General features: G+C 38.8%; 1 protein-coding gene across 1 annotated transcript in view; it reads right to left on the bottom strand.

Annotated features, from left to right (window-relative positions):
• The window catches only part of Cont (Contactin), a 314,894-nt gene that overhangs the window by 66,810 nt on the left and 224,073 nt on the right, over positions 1 to 24,011 (bottom strand). Inside the window, exons 16-17 of the mRNA XM_067141447.2 lie at positions 16,204 to 16,439; positions 7,824 to 8,000 (exon numbers count right to left, since the gene is read on the bottom strand). Coding sequence (XP_066997548.2) covers positions 7,824 to 8,000; positions 16,204 to 16,439 — 413 coding nt within the window. The remainder of the gene's footprint in view (positions 1 to 7,823; positions 8,001 to 16,203; positions 16,440 to 24,011) is intronic.

The following is a 24,011-nucleotide window of genomic DNA, read 5'->3' on the forward strand; positions in this document are numbered from 1 at the left end:
CTACAATTTTGCTCGTGGATTAACTGTTGATCAGTGCCTGGAGGAAATGACTCCTGTGCTGGGGAAAGACTGTCCACATCAGACAACAATTTTCCACTCGCACAAAGAGTTCCAGAGGGGAAATTTTGGGGTTGAAAACGATCCTCATTCTGGGCGACCGTCTGAACCAGTGACTGAGGAAAACAATGAAGCTGTAAGATAAATGTTGCAGCAAGAGAGGCGGTTGACATATCAGCAGGTAGAAGAGACACTTCGCATCCCTGCACCAGCTATTCATTCAATTCTACACAACCACCGGGCGAGTTGGCCATGCGCGTAGAGAGGCGCGGCTGTGAGCTTGCATCCGGGAGATAGTAGGTTCGAATTCCACTATCGGCAGCCCTGAAAATGGTTTTCCGTGGTTTCCCATTGTCACACCAGGCAAATGCTGGGGCTGTACCTTAATTAAGGCCACGGCCGCTTCCTTCCAACTCCTAGGCCTTTCCTATCCCATCGTCGCCATAAGACCTATCTGTGTCAGCGCGACGTCAAGCCCCCAGCAAAAAAAAAAAAAAAAAAAAAAAAAAAATCTACACAACCATCTCCAAGTTAGAAAAGTTTGTTCCCTTTGGGTGCCCCATTCACTTTCAGAAGAACAAAGGGCACATCGAGTGAAATGGTGCCGAAAAATGCTAAAACAGTTTAAAAATGGAACTTCGCGTGACACCAATAGCATCGTTACAGGTGACGAAACTTGGCTTTATTATTACGATGTCCCAACGAAATCCCATAGGGTACTCCTGTGACTGTGCGAAAGTCAAAGTCAATGAAGAAAAGGATGATTGCAGTATTCTTCACTAAACGGGACATCCTGGCTAGGGTAGTGCTAGAAACACAAAGGACAGTTACTGCGAAGTGGTACATTGAGACTTATCTGCCTCAGGTCATCCATGCTCACAAGCAGTACCGTCCAAGATCACGGCTCAACACTTGGCTCTTGCTTCACGACAATGCTCCAGCACATCGTGCTAATGTAACAATGGATTTTCTTGCCAGATCAGGGTTGACTGTGCTTGAACACCCTCCATACAGTCCTGATCTTGCCCCATGTGACTTCGCACTCTTCCCAGAACTGAAGATGAAGCTGAAAGGGCGGCGTTTTGCATCCGACAAGGAGCTTCTGGCAGCATGAGATCAAGAGTGTGAAAATGTAACCGAAGAAAAGTGGCAGAGTTGGATCAGTGACTGGTTTCGACGTATGGAGAAGTGTATTGAGTATTGTGGAAATTATTTTGAAAAAGTCTAAAGCGTTCACTCACATTGTAAAACATTCCTAGTGCCCTTTGTACTGTGTAATTGCCTTGTCAATACTGTGATCATCAACCAATGGCAGAAATTATAGTTACGCACACTGGTGCCAGACATTTTGTATCCTTTCTCCCCAAACTGCTCCCATGTAAATATGTTAATATAAGCTTTGTAATTTCCTAACTTTTCTAATAGAATAGCGTCAGTGTTTCATGTCAGACCACCACTGCTGGATGCTGTTAAAATGCCATGTGGTTTTACGCATTGGTGCAGACTACTTGTGTCTCTTACCTTAGACTGCCCCCATGTAAATATATTAATAGATTAACTCCATATATTAATGAACATTGTTTTCCTCATTGAAATTTAGTAATTATTTTCCTAAAATTTCTGATAGTGTAACGTCAATATTTCATGTCGGACCACTGCTGCTGGACACTGTTAAATACCCTGTGGTCTTACGTATTGGTGCCAGTCACTTGTATCCTTTCCTTAGACTGCCCCCATGTAAATATGTCAATATAACTTTTGTAAGACATACCCTAACATTTTGACGCTGTTATCCTTCACAAATGGTAACTTACAGCCAACGGCTGATTTGTTGGTATCCATATTATCACTGAACATTGTTTTTCTCATTGACTATCCCTACTGTAATATGTCAATATTATTTCTTAGTAATTATAATTTAAATACAAATCAGGTACCTGATTTATGCCTTGAGGTAGTACTGTGACTGATGATGCCTTCAATGAAAGGCGAAACAAGTCTCATATGGAAATAAAGATAAATTCCTAACTGTTTAAAATTTTAATGTATTGAATAATTGATATCATTTAATTAGCATCCTACAAACGATGGATATGCTGTTACTTACGAAATGCTATATTTTAAAGGAGAATCTGGAAAAGAGAATGGATGAAGAAGAAGGAATAGCTGCTGCACATGGATTCAGTGTCTCGGATTTTAAGATTAGCCAAGGCTGTATGATTAATTTTATGACAAGAAATTGACTTTCTCTTCGACGAACATTATGCCAAAAAAGTAATTGATTTCCATCGGTTTGTGATTGAGAAGCATAAAAAAGGAAACGCAGATCAAACGCCAATCAGTCTTGATATGCCCCAAAGTCGTACAGTCAATAAGAGACATCAAGCGTTATCGTATGCACTACTGGAAGCGAAAACAACAATATACTGTAATGCTTGCTGCAAGAGCTGATAGCAGAAAGCTTGCACCTTACATTGTTGTAAAACATGCCAAAAGTAAAAGTTCCATGAGGGATCCAAATTCGTATCCAAGAAAAAGGGTGGATGGACACGTCACTCGTACAAGATTGTATATGAACAGTTTAGGGAAATCAAGCAGGGTCCCTCCTTTGATGCCCAGCCCTTCTCATGTTGGACAGATTTTGTGGCCACCTGATGGAAGACGCTAAGAAATTATTGGAAACCATGAAAACTGATTTGGCAGCGATTCCTGATGGACTGACGGTACTTCAACCCTTGGAAGTTTCGATAAATAAACCATTCAAGGACAAAGTGCGAAAACTCTATCAATGCTAGATGACGGAAAGTGTGCATGAACTTACTCCAACAGGCAAGATTCGGAAGCTACCTGTGGAACTCATTTGTGAGTGGATATTGGAGGCTTGGAACATGATTTCTGGGAAGGTGATTGAAAAGAGCATCAAGAAAACACAGGGATCTCAAATTCGTTAGACAGGAGTGAAGATGACTTCTTATGGAGAGATGTGAGCAGTGATAGCAGTAGCAGCAATTATTCTTGCAGTGCTGGTAGCAAACTCAAGGACGGCAGTCTATAGAAGGTAAGAATTCTTTTCTGTCGGTATGTCATTATTATAAACTTACATGAATTGTACTTTTATTAGTTCATACTTATTACAGTTCAGGTCGTATTGTAAGCTCGTAATCGGAAGAATATTCTCCAGTGTCAGAACTTCAAACCCACATATCCAACTTACCTGATGTACCCTATTTGACTTTTCAAGAAAGAAAAAAAGTGCACACCCTAATTTTATTCCAAGTGATGATAACCCTAAATAAGTTGAACCAATTGTGTGTACATTATAACTGATGTATCTTTTAAATGTAAATAAATAAATCATAAATACTTTGTTATATATCTGAATTCCTTGAATAATTTACGCATCTGAAGTTTTGCCTGTATTTTTTGTTAAAAAAGTGTTTAATTATGCAAGAAAATACATTATCTTCACTCCTGTCCTCCGCTACCAGACTATTTATCTCCCTCAAACTCACTATCTGTTCCCTCATCCTCCTTAGTTTCCACTAACACACACAGCCCTTAACCTGTCTCTCAGCCATTCCTTGATATCTTCAAAGAAATGTGAAATAAATTATTATTATTGTTGTTGTTGTTGATGATGTTGTTGTTGTTGTTGTTGTTGATGTTGTTGTTGTTGTTGTTGTTATTATTATTATTATTTGCACACAGAAAAGGTAAGCAAGATGCTGTCTAATAAGAACTGTTACACTACAATTCTCAACTGTAGTTAAGCTTATCATAATTACAACAATAGAATTCTAGTAAGAACCAAATTTCTCGAGATATATTTTCCCTAAATATAAATTTCCCCTACTACACAAATACTTTGCAATAATAAAATAAACATGTTAATTTCTAATAAAATAACTAAACTACAATAATTCTTAACTATGTTCAGATGTATCTGAATTACAAAAGATTATTAGGCCTACTAAGCGCAAACAGAAATGAAAATTTCTGTTAAAAGTTGAAATTCGGAAGAACTACTCAAGGATTACACAACAAAGCTAAGTACATAGATTATTATAATTATTATTACTATCTTATCCTACTATGCTCTTAATAGAAATGTAAAATGCCGTTAGTTAAATGCTGAAATATCGAAAGGATTACCATACATGAGGATAACATACTAATACAGCAGGCAAGATACTGCCTAATAAAATAACTACACTACAATTCCCAACTGCACTTAGGCTTGTCCTAATTACAACAGGTTAAGTGAAACAACAGAGCTGGAGTTAAAACTAAATATTTGATACTTAGTCAGGTTTCTTTTTTTTCTTTCTTCCCACCTACACACTAACAGAAGATAGAAAGCACATAACAGTTTAACAGAAACAATACGATTGGGGTTAAAGCTAAATAATTTGTATGTGATACTAATTCTAAACTGTGTTTGACTTATCCAAATTATGAGGGCTGTAAATAAAGTAGTAACAACGTAGTCCAGACAGTCGTAGGATATGGGAGCAGTCAGGTGGCACTGTTGTCGAAGTGTAGTGTGCATCTAACGGGCATCCAGTTGGCAGTGTTGTTGCTGTGTGGCGTTGAAGTGAAGTATATCGATTTCACCGCTCTAAAGCATGTTTTCAAAAGGTAATCAGTGTTCGTGGGTTAAAATTGAGGTTGCCCATGGCAAAAACTCATCAGAACGTTATTGAGGATTATGCAAAGCCGGTGGAGAGAATGCATTACTGTATAGGACAGTTGCACGATGGGTCAAGGCGTATCGTGCGGGTCAGAATGAGGTCTTCGAACACCCTCCATACTCACCAGACATGAGTCCTTATGACTTCAACCTGGCTGAAGTTGAAGGAACCACTCCGCGGCTGCCGATTTCCTGACGTGGCATCTGTACTCCGTGCAGTACGGCACTCCGCTACTGTCATCAACAGAAAACCTTTGCCAACAGTCCCGGACAGCTTCCTGACATTTGGCCAAAGATAATAGGCTTTGCGGGCGAGTACACTGAAGGAGTATAATGCAATTGTACTCGTTAGTTCATTAAATATTGCATTCTATCAATATTGTCACTACTTTATTTAAAGCCCTCATACAAATTTGTTAATTGAAACAACGAAAATGTAGTTAAAACTAAATCCATATTAGAAAGATTTTGTTTTATTCCTACAAGCTAACAGAAATTAAAACTGCTCTTAAATACTGAACGATCAAGGCTGCAAAGTGTAAGTTACGCTGCTGACTTGAACTACCTACTCAGAACTAAAAATAAGTTATTGGAATACAGGAATCAGCTGATTTTTATTTTAATTTTTCTTAGTGCTATTCCGTTGTTCATGACCATAGCCAACAATGCAATATTTGAATATGAAGAGCAGCAATAAACTATGACAATAAAACAATTGTTAATTTCACTAGTGAAATGCTGCACATTCTCTTGAAATTCTTTCTTTTAACAAAATTTAAAAGGGTATCATGTTATTTAAAGAAATGATTAGGCCTACCTTCGGATAGGTGGAGCCATTGAACTGCTATTTGAAATATCGCGTCTATTGCCTGTACAAATGTATCTGCTGCGGAAGTTACAATTCATAATATTCTGCCTCTTTAAGTATTCTACCAACAAACCTACCAATATTGAAATAATCATTTTAAATTGATATTATTTCTTCTTTCTCCCAATCCAAACAAGAAACAGAGTAAAACCCAACCTACAACACGTAATTTATCAAATGCCTATGTAACTACTCAATGTAAAAATTTAAACATCACTTATCTCAATTACTACAAGTAAACACTAAATACCAATATGTGTAGACCTGATGATGATGATGCTTGTTGTTTAAAGGGGCCTAACAGCTATGTCATCGGCCCCTAATGGTACGAGGTGCAATGAAATGAAACAATAATTAAATCTTCACAATATATTCACTGACTAAAATATATGAATGATGATGAAAATATGACCATGAATCCAAAACAATCAGTGGATCCAATTCACAATGCCTCATATTTTGAGATGATGCATGGTGTTCCTCACAGAAGGGTACTACTCACAAGCAACGCAGACCTATGGTGCTCCACACTTAGCGAGACTAATCATGGGCACCGGTATTCCCATTCCTGCCTCAGTGGAATGCACACGATGGTACTAATCGCAGGTAATCTCATGGTTCTAATTCCATCATGCCTTGGTTGCCCCTTTTAGACACCTCTTATAACAGGCAGGAGATGATGATGATGATGATGATGATGATGATGATGATGATGATGATGATAGCTTTATGTCCCACTAACTACTTTCTTACGGTTTTATGAGACACCGAGGTGTCGGAATTTATTCCCGCAAGTTCTTTTACGTGCCAGTAAATCTACCGACACGAGGTTGACGTATTTGAGCACCTTCAAATACCACTGGACTGAGCCAGGATCGAACCTGCCAAGTTGGGGGTCAGAAACCATCTGAGCCACTCAGCCCGGCGGCAGCAGATACCACGAGTGTATTCTTCGTCCGTGACCCCCACCCACTGGGGGTATTTGTAGAACTAAATGTGTATGTGTCACACACACAATTTGCTAAATTTCTCTGTAACAACTACTTGATCACTAAGGTAATACAGAGCTCTTAGAACAGTCGACCACTCGCTAGCACATCCAACAATGAACACCTAAAATTTCTGGTAGCGCCAGGAATCAAACCCAAACCTCCAAGGGCAGTAGCTAATAGCACTAACCATCACGCTACAATGGTGACTCTTGGCGAGCAGAATCACTCAAATGTGTGCTGAATAGGGATTGCACAAGTATTGTACAACATTACTAGTGGTAGAATGGGTTTAGTTTTGGAACGCCTGCATGACATGCTGAATCTAGAACAGGATGGGCAGCTTTCTGCACATTGTGCAGCATACTGCATACAACTCTAATACTGTCGAATAGGTTTCAACTGGCTCTAACAGCAAGTGAAAAAAAAATAGGAAATTCTGTTGCCTTCACTTTAAAGAGTGAAGAATTTGAATTTAAAGAGTTTTAAGGATATTATGAAATCCTGAAAGCTACTATGTTTTTTTTAAAAAGCGAAACAAAACTAATTTATTACACCACAATTAATTAAGGTGCTTCTTCACACATAAATTAATCACCAGCAAAGAAATAAAATAAAAAGCAGAAGAAATAATAATTTTGTGTGGCTATTTCTAGCCGAGGGCAGCCCTTGTAAGGCAGACCCTCCGACGAGGGTGGGCGGCATCTGCCATGTGTAGGTAACTGCATGTTAATGTGGTGGAGGATAGTGTTATGTGTGGTGTGTGAGTTGCAGGGATGTTGGGGACAGCACATACATCCAGCCCCCGGGCCACTGGAATTAACCAATGAAGGTTAAAATCCCCAACCCAGCCGGGAATCGAACCCGAAACCCTCTGAACCGAAGGCCAGAAGGCTGATCATTCAGCCGAGTCGGACAAAGCAGAAGTTAACAAAATACATCTTACACCTATTATCACAGAAATTTAAAAAAAATTAAACCAAACAAATGATTTCAGTTTCATGGAGTAATCTGCTCAATGCTCATTGTTACTGACCTCTTTTCTTTTTTTAAATATTTGGTCAAATGGTATTCTTTGCTATCAAGAAGTTACTTCAATGGGCAGTTAGATGTACTTCCTTATTATGCATAAATAATCTTTTGTTACCTTTGTATTGCATTGTTGTTTTTAAAAGCATAACAGAGGTAATCAGCTCCAATGTATCAACATAAAACTTACCTGAACTTTAACATGATATTGAGTATAAAAATATTCTTGTTTGATTCGCACAACAGATATGCCAATATTGCCATATCCTTTCAGCTCTAAGGACTGGTATTCTGTATCATGTTCAACATTGCGCCAGAAGATCTTGTAGTATATACCAGGGCCATTTTGATCTTGTGGGGCCAAAGGCTGTGGAAATGAGAGACACACATATCATTAATTACATTTTGTTAAAAAAATTTAAATTAAAAACTACTACAACTAAATGCCAACAAAATACACACAAAGCCTATATTACAAACAATACTCTCTTGTTATTGTAAAACTGTCAGACCCATCAAAGATCGAAGTATTTTAGAAACAATATTCTTCAACAGACTAGGTGATCAAGAATGGAATAATTAGAAGAAACCCAGACTGAAACACAATTAAGGAGAAGGTTCAGGGGAAAAATCATGTCGCAGAATCATAAGAAAGTAGATAAGTCAACATTAATTACTACCTTCCTATTCTCCGGTTCACCTTTTGAGCAGACTAATGCTGAAGAGAGTGTATAGGCCAGGGGAAGACTTAAGTGAAAGAAGAAGAAGAAGAAGAAGGTGGTGGTGGTGGTGGTGGTGGTGGTGGTGGTGGTGGTGGCGGCGGCGGCGGTAAGTTTTAAGAGCAAGTACAACTGTGCAGCCATTCTCCTAACCAGAAGGAAAATGAAAGAGGTCCCACGCTTCGAAATATGAAGGTACTGGCAAAAGAAAGGCAAGGGCCACGAAGGGCATGAATGTGAAGGACTCCCTAGGCCTCCAAAACCTAATAGTGTTGAGGTTGAGAAAGAACAAGAGTTGAACAAGGGTGGTCGGATCCTGGAGGATCCTGGCACTAGTAAGTGGAAGCAATGTTGGGACTCAGCTGAGGACCCCATGGACGCCAACCCTTGCTCGCAAGTTAAAAGCCACTGCGGCCCCTTTTAAATATCTCTTACAGTAGGCAAAAGATATTGTGGATGTTATTCTACCACCCCCACCCACAGGCAATAACCAATGCAGAGTCGTCATACTTACTCTGTGGATGTCTTCACAATGTGGGCGCAGTTACGAGTCCATTTAAAACAGCAGTGAGAGAATTTTATTAGTGTGCTTCGCTGTTAAAAGATAGTGTACAGTATGTGCATAATGCGTGTTAATTATTAATTATTCTGGTCTCTTTTATGTTAGTTGGTTTATTGTTAGTTGTTCTTACTCTTACTTGATATTAAATATAATTGTGTGCAGATACACCTTTGAGGAATGGATCTGAACAAAAATTCACCAGGCTTATCAGTTGAAAAAGAAACAAGATATTTACGTCCGGTGAGAGAAAAGTTATTCCGTTTGTTTATAAGCATTTTCAAGTGAAAACTGTTGACGGCAGGAATACTACTGTTTATGAAGTGGCGAGACAGACAGCTGAGGCAGTGACCTCAGAACAATGGTGAAATTAAGTAGAACACATCAGGTAGGGAACACCCTGCTACTGTGTACGACCCTGTAACTGCCTGGCCGAGGGTTGGGCAGCCTGTACCAAACCCGACAAAGTAAGGGAGAACCTACGGCTAAGGGTAGCTTTTGTGTAGGAAATGACACACAAATTCACCAAAATGCTGCTGCCTTGTAGGTGTGGCAGGGGACTGGCAAAGGCTAAGGGAGATTACACCAACAGAAAATCCTTTACTGTGTTAGGCCTAGCAAGTCAGCTGAACAGAGTTGATGAGTTCATTGCTTTCAAAACCAAAACAAACCTCGGATATATAAGCGTTAAAATTACCAGACATGACAACAACTCTTCATGCAATTCATGAACTCATGACAGCCAACAACCAAAAGCTCATCGCAGATGCAGAAATAGAGCAACATTGCACATGAAGAAACAGTTCAGAATTGGAACCAACAATATCCTCTCCCTTACTGGTAAATGCGAAGAAACTGTAGGCCTCAAGGACAGACGTTCACTCAGGATTTTAAGGTTGAGTGATGAGAAATGGAAAGGATCAGGAAAGAAAACCGTATGAAATAGTTATATCTAGTACTGGAGTGGGAACCATAATGAAGCCAGATGGAGTTGATTTCGTTCTTAACTACAAAACACAGACATGACTGATACATGCTTGCAATGCGCGAATCGGACACGAAACTATTCACTTATTTGTGCAACGTCATCAGAGCTGCAGTAGGCCCACGCTGCGGAGGCGGACATTACTTAACTGCACAACACAGATGTACCGCATGACTTTGATGTGTATTTTCATTGCGTGGGTCGTACGGACAAAACTATTCACAAATTTGTGCGATATCAGAGCTGCAATAAAACTTGTACATACTTCGAAGCAGAATCGTTGTTCTTCTCTGACGAATTACGTTGGGGGGGGGGTCTTGTATGCAAGATTTTTTTTTTCATTTTCTTCGTCTCGAAAAGCCAGGGAGGGGGAGGGTCTAATACATGAGTAAATATGGTAATACCTGGCCAACACGTAATGACATTTTAATGATTCTGTCACTCATATAACTTACATCCGTCTGCACATCAACATTTTTTTTTTCTCTACGTCGCACCGACAGAGATATGTCTTATGGTGACGATGGGACAGGAAAGGGCTAGGAGTGGGAAGGAAGCGGCCATGGCCTTAAGATGGGAAACCATGGAAAACCATTTTCAGGACTGCCGACAGTGGGGTTCGAAGCCACTATTTCCCGAATGCTGGATACTGGCCGCACTTAAGCGACTGCAGCTATCGAGCTCGGTAAATGTAGAACTACTTCAATACTTTATTAAATGGAAAAGGTCCTCGAAATGATACCATCGAAGATTGCAGTTTAAGTGCAAGTGATGAAGCACAACACCAGCTAACATGTCTAGAAGTGGCATCTGAGCTGAAGAACATGAGAAATAGTACGTCCCCAGGATTTAATGACCTCACAACTGACATGGTAAAGGCATAGACAGACAGACAGACAGACAGACAGACAGACAGACAGACAGACAGACAGACAGACAGACAGACAGACAGACAGACAGACAGACAGACAGACAGACAGACAGACAGACAGACAGACAGACAGACAGACAGATTAGATTTATTTATCATCAACAGGTTACTTGCCCTATTACAGATGATTCAATAAAACATAATATACAACAAATACACGTTAAATAAATAGCACTTATTTCCTAAAATGATAACCAAGTTCAAACTAAACCTAGAGACCTTTATATATGCATATTTACACCAGCTTAAACAAATAAAAACCGGGCGAGTTGGCCGTGCGGTTAGGGGTGCGCAGCTGTGAGCTCGAAACCGGAAGATATGCGTTCGAATCCCACTGTCGGCAGCGCTGAAGATGGTTTTCCGTGGTTTCCCATTTTCACACCAGGCAAATGTTGGGGCTGTACCTTAATTAAGGCCACGGCCACTTCCTTCCCATTCCTAGGCCTTTCCTCTTCCATCGTCGCCATAAGACCTATCTGTGTCGGTGCGACATAAAGCAAATAGCAAAAAAAAAAGTAATAATAATAAATAAATAAATAAATAAATAAATAAATAAATAAATAAATAATGAATCAATAAATAAATAAAAGAAAAAGAAAAATGAAACTCCTTAAATAACTGACATGATTAAACTACATCCAGAGACATTTACATACACATATTTACATATTTTACAGAGAGGGCCTTACATTCATGAAGTCGTTAGGGCACGTCTGTTTTTAGACGGTGAGTAGGAAAGTGAGTGTAAAGATCCACTATTCACCCACCTCATTCAGCAATGCTAGTGCCCTCAGTAGCCATGAGTTTGCCTGAGCCACGGTTCTCACTTTAGGCAGATGAAAAATATACCTTTGCCTAGTATTATGACGAGGAACATGTAATGGAATCCACTCCAATAATGTTGAGGAATCCATTTTATTCGTCAGACACTTACAAAGAAAAAGTCAGGAGTACAATGTCCTCATAGTCTCACAAAAAGTCTCATAATCAAAGACAGAGAAATACCCAAATCTATGTAGCTGATCCATTTCATGAAACTTATTGGACTCTTTCCAAGTTTTGTAAATACTGCTTAGAAAGTAGCCACACCTCGCAACAGTATTCCAATGATTGCCTGATTAGAGTGCAAAACAAATTTGGCACAGTTTCTTTCCAGAAAGCCAACTAATTTAAACCCTTTCCTAGAAACCTTGTCCAAATGTTTCTTGAAGGAAAGACTGTAACAGTTTGAAAGTGTCACACCAAGATAATTTATTTCATTCACGTGAGCTATTTGAAAATTGCATAAATGGTAAGGGTAATTTACTGGTTCCAACTTACGTGAAAATGTAATTGTACTGTATTTTGTAGTATTCAAACCAAGTAGCCACTTTTTACACTAGTTACTTAGGAGGTTTAAGTCAGACTGTAGCAACTTACAGTCCAACTCACTATTTATCACCTTAAAGATCTTTAAATCATCAGCATAGAGAAGGCAATTACTGTGCTGTATAACTGTTGTTATATCATTTATGAATATGACAAAGAAAAGAGGGCTCAGAAAAGTGACTTGGGGGACACCAGAAGTAGGGTGGTATGGCTTTGACACAATACCATCAGATTTTACTATGCAAACAATATTAGTAAGATAACTTCTAATCCACTCCAAACCACTTCGTCCTATTCCATATGCTGACAATTTGATGAGTAGAGCATCATTTTGGAATCAAAGACTTTGGAGAAGTCCGTGTAAACAACATCCACTTCTTGCCTCCTATCTAGAGATTCCGAAATGAAATTGATAGGGCCTATACACCGCCATATTGGACACGGTAGACCATTTCTGTACAAAACCGTGCTGAGCTATATTAATATACTGTGAAACTGAACTGGAGCACAATGCATACAGTGGTTGTATCGAGTACTCTCTGTCATCTGGAAAGAGAACAGGATACCGGAGGACTAGATGATAGGTATCATTATCCCTCCATATATAAAGAGAAACAGGAAGAAATGTGCAAATTATAGAGGCATCATTCTACTTTCTCATTCACTTAAACTTCTAGAGAAGATAGCTGAAAGAAGAATCAGAGAGATAGTAGAACCATTATTGGAGGAGCAGCACAGGTTCAGGAAAAGCTGAAACACTACAGACCTGATAGTTGCCATCAGAATGCTAACAGAGAAGCACTGGGAATATGGTAAGAACTTACTGATGGTTTTTATGGACATTGAGAAGGCCTACGACAGTGTGCCTGGGGAGATAATCTGGGAATGCCTAGAAGGTATACAAGGTATACGTGTGCCAAACTTCCTGATTGATAATGTAAATATGTTCTATCAAAAATGCTTTAGCTGTGTCCAAGTAGGGGATGGAAGATCAGATTGGTTTCAAACCAAAGGTTTTTTTTTTGCTAGTTGCTTTACGTCGCACCGACACAGATAGGTCTTATGGCGACGATGGGACAGGAAAGGGCTAGGAGTGGGAAGGAAGCGGCCGTGGCCTTAATTAAGGTACAGCCCCAGCATTTGCCTGGTGTGAAAATGGGAAACCACGGAAAACCATTCTCAGGGCTGCCGACAGTGGGATTCGAACCTACTATCTCCCGAATACTGGATACTGGCCGCACTTAAGCGACTGCAGCTATCGAGTCAAACCAAAGGAGGAGTCCATCAGAGAAGTAGCCTTGTCACCACTCTTGTTCATCATTGTCATGAATTGGATCAAAAAATCTATCAAAGAACATTGCAAAGATCTTAACACTCTAATAATTACAGATGATCTGATCTGGTGAGAAAATGAAGCAGAAGTACAGGAGAAGCTAAATCTTTGCAATGGCAAGTTTAAAGAATATGGACTGAATATCACTAAAACAAAAACTGTTAAGATGACTATCAACAGGAAAGGCACAGTTTCAAACATTTTCCTGCAGGGAACTCGACTGCTGCACAAGGTAAGCTGACACTAAAACATGTTGCAAGACAAAATAAAAACATTTCGTTTCAGTCTAATAATCCGATGATGGGTGATAAAGATGATGATGATGATAATGATATCATCATCATTTAGTAATATTTCTCACTTTATTTATATAAATATATATATATAGTGAAATTTGTGTTAAACAATGTAAAGGCAGCAAAGGTTTACACCTATATACCCGATTTCCTCTGTCATTTTCAAGTTAATTCCACTACAGGTACATAATATCATTACTTCTTCCACTTATTCGTCAACCATCGCTCATGAGTTGTATGATGAAACTCTCTAGCGGGAGTAATTCAAATACTTGGAGGTGGGGCATCATTCCATTCCCGACCGGGTCTTTAAGTAAAACCAGGCTATATATTTAGATAATAATGATCGATACATAATAAAATAATGTAGGCTTAATATATATTACAATAATACAAATAATTTACTGAAGATAATACCATATTTACTCACATACAGTATTAGAACCATTTTTTCCACTCTTACAGTCACAAAAAGAAAGGGGGATCCAATACGTGTGAATCTACCATTTTGTATGGTGAACACGTGATTTTAGGCCTTCACACTATACTTGCGTAATAGATGCCATCGCATAATGGATGGACCCCACATTTCCCCTTACAGTTTTGGAAAACATTTCCCTGCTTAATGGACAAATTTCATTTGACAAAAACATTATCTTAGTAGGTAGTATTTAAGTGATTAAAATTGGATGGATTGTTAACAACTCCACACTCAGTTGTGAACACACGATACCGTATGTACACATGCTGCGAAGCATAGCAATTATTTCCTTAGCCTATGAAATGTGTAAAGGGGATGACAGTGTGCCACATTTATTGGCGATGATGAGTAATTAAGGACAGGATAGTCACATTCGAATTCAAGTTTTTAAACAACAGTGAAAGATAAACTCTATTCGCAACCAATTTATTATAACGTGTACAAAATAACCCAGTATTGTTAGAATGCCTACAGTAGTCCATTATTGTAAGAAACTTCACATATGAAATGGTGTCATTTTTAGTTATTCCATTTAATTTTGTATTGAAAGGTGGAGAATTCCTCTCCTATTCTCCTGTAGTCAGTTATGTTGATGCAATGGATAAGTATAAGTCAATATATTCAACATACATAGTGAGTTATTAGTGTTTAATTTAACCAGTAACAGTAGTCTGCAATGAAATTATTGCCTCCAAAATTTGAATGTTTTTAGGATATAGCAGGGTAAAATGATATTCAAAGCCAGAAAGTTCATATAACGTACCTTTTTTTTTAAATTTCTTATTCCCGAAAATTCCTATCATGTACCATTTTTTTTTTGTTAATTTTCTGATAATATATTACTAGTATGAAGGCTGGTGTTTTTTTTTTCTTTTCCAAACCTCTGATCGTGCAAGTAAGTAAACAAGAGATAGTCGGGAGCCAGGTCTGTGCATTGTGCAACATCCCCTCCATAACCTCTGCCACTGTCTGCTCCAATGCGCCAGTCATAGCCAAGCTACTGGCAATTGAACATAGCCGCTAATATCAATACTCCCACCAAGTGTGAGCTGCGAAATGTGAAACGTTTTCTGCAAGCAGAAGGATATACCGCTGCTGAAATCCATCACAGAATGAGTGTAGTGTATGCTGAAAACTGTATGAGTTATGATAGTGTACGGGAATAGTGTCTGAAATTTCAAGGGCGGATAGACATCCATGACGAAGATGAACAAGGACGCAAGTCTGTCGCTACTGTACCCGTGTTTGAGCATGTTGATGAGTTTGTCCGTGACAAATTGTGGTTTACGATCAGTGAACTTTCTACAGCAATTCCAGACACTTCAAGGTCTTCTCTGTACACAATTGTGACTCAACACTTTGAATATCGGAAACTTTGTTCATGTTGGGTCCCAAGAATGCGGACTGACAATCACTAAACTCAGCGAATGGCGTCAGCTACACAACCCAAGGCACGTAACCAACTCGTTCTGTGGAGAATAATTATGAATGTAAAAGTCAAAAATGACAAATGAGCATGACATGTTCAGTGTGTAATAGCTCCAGTGTGTTTCTTCACAATCACAGAAATAAAGTGAGAAATAACAACAATAACAATGTAATATGGTCTCAGCTGCCATGTTACAGGCCTTCTCAAGTGATGCAATTTAGGTGCCCTACATACAAATTTTGATGTTAAAGAGTTAAAAGATAAAGTAGGGCTAAAGATAAAGTACTGTAGTGTGAAATGTTGTTTCAACAAAATTTGAATTAATTTAGTACTGCAAAGGGGAAGGAATTTTTCAGGTGTGTGTGACCTGTTATCTCCACAATAAAGTTTAAAATGCTCTATGATAACTTCATCAAAAAAGTACTCAACACAAATAATAAAACCTACCTACCAGATAATGTATTCTTACCGTCCATCTGATTGTAAGATCCCCTATCTTTCCACCACCTCCTCCAATATTAGAAGGTGCCTTGTATGGTCTATCTGGAGGAGTATTATGTAATGGAGATGGTGCAGAAGGTGGGCCATATCCAAGTTCATTTGCAGCAGAAACTCTAAATTCGTAGCTGGACCATGGGGACAAAACATCTTCAATTCTTGCTTCTTTGCGGCCATTGTTACGATTAATCTCCCGTGCTGTAATATCTTTAAAAAAAGTTTTTGTTTTACATAGGGATGTATTAAAGTTGAATTTAATGTTATAACATGTTTTATGAAGGTGCAATGACAAAAACCCATTGTTCTTACAAGGATATCTGACAATAGTAAATTGCTCCATGGATTTAAATGCACGTCATATTGTTTGTTTTCACTCATTTTAAAATGTGAATTAATCATTATGGACTTTTTTAAAGTGCAATAATAACAGAAAAAATATTACTCAAGCAAGAGGAATTAAATAAAATAGGCATGCAAGGTAGTAAGCAGGTAATAAAAATGTCTGCATAAGGTCCTTTTCTGATGCCAGAAAGTGTACCAGAGGATTCATACACATCTAATCGTCAAGCATAACAACTGATGGAAAACTAACAATAATAATAATAATAATAATAATAATAATAATAATAATAATAATAATAATAATAATGTTATTGGCTTTACGTCCCACTAACTACTTGTATGGTTTTTGGAGACACTGAAGTGCCAGATTTTTGTCCCGCAGGAGTTCTTTAATATCATGCCACTAAATCTACCAACATGAGGTGGACGTATTTGAGCACCTTCAAATACCACCGGACTGAGCCAGGATTGAACCTGCCAAGTTGGGATCAGAAGGCCAGTGCCTCAACAGTCTGAGTCACTCAGCCCAGCTGGAACACTAGTTCAAGCACGTCAGAAAAATGGAAATTATCAAACCAACCCCAACAAGCATTTGCTCGAAAGTTAAATTCATGGGAGAATATCTCCAAGGAGTTTGAAATTTAAACTGACATCCCCTCCAAAGTCTACCAAGATGTCTAGGAGCACTGCCCAGTCAAGTGAGCCGTACATTTTAAATCTATAATGACCAATTATTATTATTATTATTATTATTATTATTATTATTATTATTATTATTATTATTATTATTAAAGCACTCCACTTCACAGAAATGTGCCACGCCCCCTCTGACAAAGTTTTAAGCAAGCCTCGGATCTATGGGAGTGATGGATTCTCTCTTTCGTTTAACAGAAAGGGGAAGCCTTGGAAACATATTGGTGAATGAAATAGAATTTGACTGTGTGCTGTCATTATCAATAAGTACGGACTGGAAAAATCTATTTTTATCACAATTAACATCTATTTTTACCAAAATTAGCATCTATTTTTTGAAAATTAGCATATGTTTTCTGAAAATTAGTTTCTTAATGGGGGTAAAACATGCACACAACAAATCAAAATGCTCAAATCCTCAAGAAAAATCACTGTTCAAATGAAAGCATTGCGATAAGTTTGGTATTCTCTTCCTTCAAGGTGATCTTTGGAGATTTTCCGGCATTTGCAGCTGTCCAATCGCTTCATAATAGATGCCTATTTTGTGCAAAATTGAGATGGATCAGCGACAGTGATAACATTTTCTCATTGCTTTGTTGTGTGTTTATCACTGTGAACATGTTTTACAATACTGTCCTTTCCCCACGTAACTCTGCAATTACAAAATCTGCAAAACACTGTCGAGGAATCTGTGGCATGTAAACCTTCAATTTCATTACTTCCAAGCCCTCTCATGGGCATTTGTAGCCATGCACCTCATAACCTCAACGATTAATGCTGATTTATTCTCTTCATCCTGTGATCAACGAAGTTCAAAAAAGAATGACGGGAAGTGGGAACACACATCTCGCGCCACGTTTCAGACCAGTATAACTTTTCAGTAATAATCTATACGAAAGGTATATGAAACCAAAAATTCAGGGAGAAAATGACATGCATCTCGCATCTTGCAGATATCATTTACCTGTAATAAATTATAAAAAGTCGTATGACTGCTGTATAAATCGATTATTTATCAACCAATTCAATTGGTACTAATTGATAGTAATGGTTGAAAAACACCTGAAGGACATTCTTCTGTCTATAAACATGGTTTTCATAAGAAATAATGCATTTACTGTATAATGAATTACCTGCAAAATTGCAAGCATCATTCGCATTTTCAGTTGAAATTCGCATTAAAATTCACAGCTACAACAAAACACAAAATTTTCCAGTCCCTATCAATAGGGGCTTGAGGAAGGAAGGAAGGAAGGAAGGAAGGAAGGAAGGAAGGAAGGAAGGAAGGAAGGAAGGAAGGAAGGAAGGGAGGACTTGCTGAGTCAACAAAGAGAATTCAGCTGGATGTGGTGGAAGTGAATAATATTTATGCAAGAAGAGATACCACCATAGGTATAGAAGTTACTCGTAACAGGTGTTAAAACAAGAAGGGCAAAGTGTGGAATGTGGTTCTTCCATAGCAGACCCATAGCATGCACACAGTTTCTGTTAGACACTTAAATGATCAAATGATGTGGAAAGAGATTTGGTGGTAGCAGGAATTAGGCTCCCCTCAATGTATTCACATGGAGCAGATGAGGATGAAGTACCATATTATGAAGTACTGAGTGATGTAGTCAGTATCAACACAAAGAATAAGATATTGATGGGCAATTTCATGCAAGAGTAGGAAACAGAACTGAAGGATATGAGAAGGTAATCGGAGAAGATGTGGAACAATAGGAACGGAAATTGTTTACTGGACTTCTGTGGTAGCACAAGATTAGCAATTGTTAGGGACCTCAGAATGTGGTGAATAAAATGCTTTATCATCGGTGGAAAATATATGCCAAAGGTGATAAAACAGAAAAAAGAAGTTGTAAATGGTACATGCAGTCGTTAAATAAGCTGTGATAATTTTGAAATGCATCATCAAGTAAATATCACAAGCTTATGTAACCTAATAACAATACTAATAATGGCAAAAATTCTAGAAAATTCACTTTGCTACACTAACAATTCTGCTCGGAAATTAACCCTTTAGCACAGACCATATGTATGTCGAGTCCTCAGCCCGATGCTGGATGGAACCTCAATCGATCCACCATCAGCTGTCATAAGTAGTCTAGGTGTAACTGAAGAGGCATACTACGGAAATGAGAAGTGAGGTGGACTCCCATTGCTTTCTTCACTGGATAACAAGGTGCTGTTCCTTACCAGCCTGCCAAGCCCATTGAAATGCACACACCAACTGACCCTATCAACCATACTTTCATGCCATTCATCACAGGGACTGGCTGCATAAGGAATGGCATTACTAGCATCGCTCATACCTTCGTCACTTTCATACCGTCAAAGCCAAGGATAAGACTGAGAAAGAAAAACGAAAATTACAAATTTGATCTAGTCCATACCAGGAGAGAGAATACAATCTGCACACTGTCTCTCACCAGAGATGGACCTGGGCAGATAGAGCATATAGAAATATATTATACAAAATACCCACATATTTTGAAATTATACTACATGCACAAAAGTAATAATAATGTTATTGGCTTTCCGTCCCACTAATTACTTTTACGGTTTTCAGAGACGCCGAGGTGCCGGAATTTAGTCCCGCAGGAGTTCTTTTACGTGCCAGTAAAACTACCGGCATGAGGCTGACGTATTTGAGCACCTTCAAATATCACCAGACTGAGCCAGGATCAACCTGCCAAGTTGAGATCAGAAGGCCAGCACCTCAACCGCCTGAGCCACTCAACCCAGTGTATGCACAAAGAGAAACTGTTCCAATCAATACATTCATGCAAGAAGCTTACTGAAAATATTTTAAAACAATATTCTGAATATTATTTGATAACATCAAATACTGAAATATAATATATTCAAAGTTACACCCAAATTATAGGGGCAAAAATAAATGACAAGCCCACTGCCACACTGGGGTGGAATGCTGGTAATTTCCAGATTGTAAAGACCTAACTTGAATACTGTAATATTTGCAGTCAGTCAAATTAAATTATGATTCCCTTCAGGAAACGTAATTTTTGAAACAAATTACTGTTTAAAAAATTTAGATCAGATCTGAACATACAACATAGGCCCCTGGCACTAAAAGGTTTAAATGACATGCACGGAAAATTGCTAGATAGTGTAGGAATCAATTTTGTTATCTCAAACTGCAAGATATCAATAACTGATACGATGAGACTGAAATACAATAGAAGTCAGCTATCGCAAGAACTCCATAGTAACGACAGTTTATTGCTGTCCCTTGAAAATTTCTGTATTAAACTGTGTATTATCCTTCAGTTACAGCGAGAACCCTATCAATGATGCATCCATTATTACGAATGATTAAGCATGTGTTATTTTTTCCATTATCGAGATTTATGCACTTTAGCTATTATATTGAATTTGATCATCTTCGATATAGTTTTCTCGCTATGTAGACTAGCGAGCTATCTCGTCGTCATTCGAACTCAAAGGCGATGTCAGAGTCGATTAGCAATACTTGTCGACTTGTGATCTGTAAACACAATTCGAATTGAAAGATAATAATGTTATTGGCTTTACGTTCCACTAACTACTTTTATGGTTTTCGGAGACACCAAGGTGCCAGAATTTAGTCCCGCAGGAGTTGTTTTACACGCACATAAATCTACCGACATGAGACTGACATATTTGAGCACCTTCAAATACCACCAGACTGAGCCAGGATCGAACCTACCAAGTTGGGGTCAGACGGCCAGTGCCTCAACTGTCTGAGGCATTCAGCCCGGCCAAAATAAAAGACAACACGTTCCTGTAATAAATGCGTAAATAATGTGACCAATAGTAGTAGTTTCCTCATAAGAAATAAAGGCTTAAGAAAACGATTGCATAATTTTAATACTATGTACTGAAATTGTCCGGCCTCGCGGTGTAGGGGCAAAGTGTCCGCCTGTCACCCAGCGGCCCCGGGTTCAATTCCCGGCCGGGTCAGGGGTTTTTAATTGTAAAGGATTAATATTCCTGGCCTGGGGACTGCGTGTTTGTGTCGTCCTTAATGTTCCTTTCCTCACATTCAACACTTTACACTTCCACCATTTCCAAATACACGCAGGTTCACAACATATGGGGAAAAGTAGGGGCAAATGATCTTCTTAGGTCGACGCCCTGAATAAATAGCATTTTTTAAAACGTACAGAAATTAAGTAAGAATGTGATAAACCTCTAAATACGGCACAGAGTGGATGACTGATTTTGGAGGTTAGTTTATTCAGAAAAACACTGTTAGGACGTTCCTGCAGGGGACTAGGAAAGAGAATGTGTTAAGCAAGAAAACGTACTATTGCATACACAAAGATAAAGTATCCAACAGGGATATATAAGCCTTAAGACTTGATATGATTTTTTTTCAACGTGCATGCATTTTACGTCGTATATGTACAGGTACAGTGAAAGATATAGGCTGTCTACCATTTCTAAAGATGAGATGAGGATATTAAAAGGCGTGAAAAGAATGAGAGAACAAACACGAAAACCTTTTCCACTGGGGCTTATTACATAACAGTTTTTTTAAAGGTGTGCCAAACATCGGACATCAAAATAGAAAAACATTTGCACTGGAGCCCATAAAAGTATCAGCGCATTATCGCAGATCACACTCGTTCTAAAGAACTTGTCAACTGAAGCCTTATATTTCGGACCAGTGGGTTATTAAACATAGTTCTATTTTTGGTCACACTCTTTGACCATGAATTATATGGAGGTTTAACTTGGCGGTGTGCGAGAGAATGACCGACTCTCATCTTGAATGTGACAACACTTCAATCGATCCTTCACTGTAACACTCAACACAGAATAAATTTCTAACTTCTGAATGGAATGCGGAATATAAGCACAAACAGGCTTACTGGGTTATTGATCAATGAAAACCGGAGAGCAAAACTGAACTTTCCTGAGCCTAACGACTTGCTTCCCGAACGTGTAACTTACCCTGTAAAGTTCAGGAATTCAAGGCCATTTCCCGTTTTCACGCAACTTTCTCCAACCTGCTTCCTGTGGCAAGGGCGCTAATCTACCTGATCTTGCCATAAATACTGTTAGAAACTTTTGATGCAGACGGGTAAAGAACCGCCAGTATGCTCACATTAACCTTGAACCATTATGAGCTTGTCTGTGAAAGAGGAAGCATTTAGCTACAGGTTTAAACATGCAATGAGGTGACTTTGGAAAGCATGTTGCTGTGATAGCATTACATAAAGTTGGAAAATCTGCAAGTGACATTTCCAATATGCTACAAGAGCTCAAAATCAGCCTATGTTTGTGTACTGGACCATTGAGCGATTCACTGGAACCGGGACTATAAAGGATTATCCAAACGAGGGTCGCCCAGGCAGTGTCAGGACTCCAGCAGCACAAAAAGCAGTGGCGGCTCGTGTTTGAAGAGATGCAGTACGGAAGCAGGCTATCATGGCCCGTGAAATGAACATTTCGAAAAGGTCAATGTCCAGGCATCTGTCAAAGGACCTTGGACTAATGGCTTATCGCCGAAGTACAGGTCATTACCTTGAAGCACGCCTAAAGAAGATGAGTGTGCTAAAATGTCTACATTACCTGCAGCGTTGCGCCCATAATGGTCATCAGAAAATCCTCTTCACCGATGAGAAAATATTCACCACCGAAGAGTCTTTCAATCATCAAAACAATAGGGTTTATGCAACAACTTCTCAGGAAGCCAGTAAAAAAAACTTCCAAAAACTCAGAGGGTCCATCATCCCTCCTGAATGATGATTTGGTGGAGGACGAGTTATTTTGGTGCCACCCAGCTGCATTTTTGTGAAAAGGGAGTTAAAACTAGTGCCAGAGCGTATGAAAGCACTGTTTTGGAGCCTATTGTGAAGAACTTAAATGGCACATTGTTTTGAAACCAACCCTGGACTTTCCGGCAGGATTCTGCTCCAGCCCACAAGGCAAGGTCAACTCAAGGGTGTCTTCAGCGTCATGTCTCTGACTTCATTACGCCTGAAGATTGGCCCAGTAATAGTCCAGACCTGAACCCTTTGGACTACCGACTGTCGTCAGTGCTTGAGGGCATTGTCGACAAGAGGAGATACACAACCATTGAAAGTTTAAAGTGTTCCTTGTTGGCAGCAGTGGCAGATTTTCCCTTGGATGTCATGCATTCCACCACAGACGAGTGGCAACAAAGACTCAAGAGCCAGTGTCAGTGCAAATGGTGACCATTCCGAAAAGTGATTGGTGCTGTGTGTAGTGAATGCATGTAAGAACAACATACTGAAAGCAAATTAAAATATCTCTCATGATAGTTGCGTTTTTCAGTTTTCAAGTTGTAACAGTATTTATGGCAAGACTAGTTACGTTGGAAATGACAAAGAACATTTTCAGGGATAGGAAACATGCGATCATACTAAGTGGTAATACTGAAAATTTGTGAAGTGATAAGCAAGGTATTTTTATTTAGATTTAATATGATGTGAATCAAGACTTCAAATTTATGACGTGCTATGTGAGAAATCGCCTTTATGAGGAATGCACTAACAAGGTTCCACTGTATTTTCTCGCGTTTGGTTAGATTTTGGAAAGGCTATTCCCATGTACAATTTACAGCGCAAAAGGTTATCATTACTCTACCGGCACTTGAAATATGTTTTCATGATAAATATAAGGTTATGTTAGGCTAGGTGACACCGTTTGAATAAGAAAACTGAAACGTTCACCACAGAAGCCACTAGAGTGATACTAATATAATTTTTCAGA

This window comes from Anabrus simplex, chromosome 2, assembly GCF_040414725.1.
Source record: "Anabrus simplex isolate iqAnaSimp1 chromosome 2, ASM4041472v1, whole genome shotgun sequence".
Lineage (NCBI taxonomy): Eukaryota > Metazoa > Arthropoda > Insecta > Orthoptera > Tettigoniidae > Anabrus > Anabrus simplex.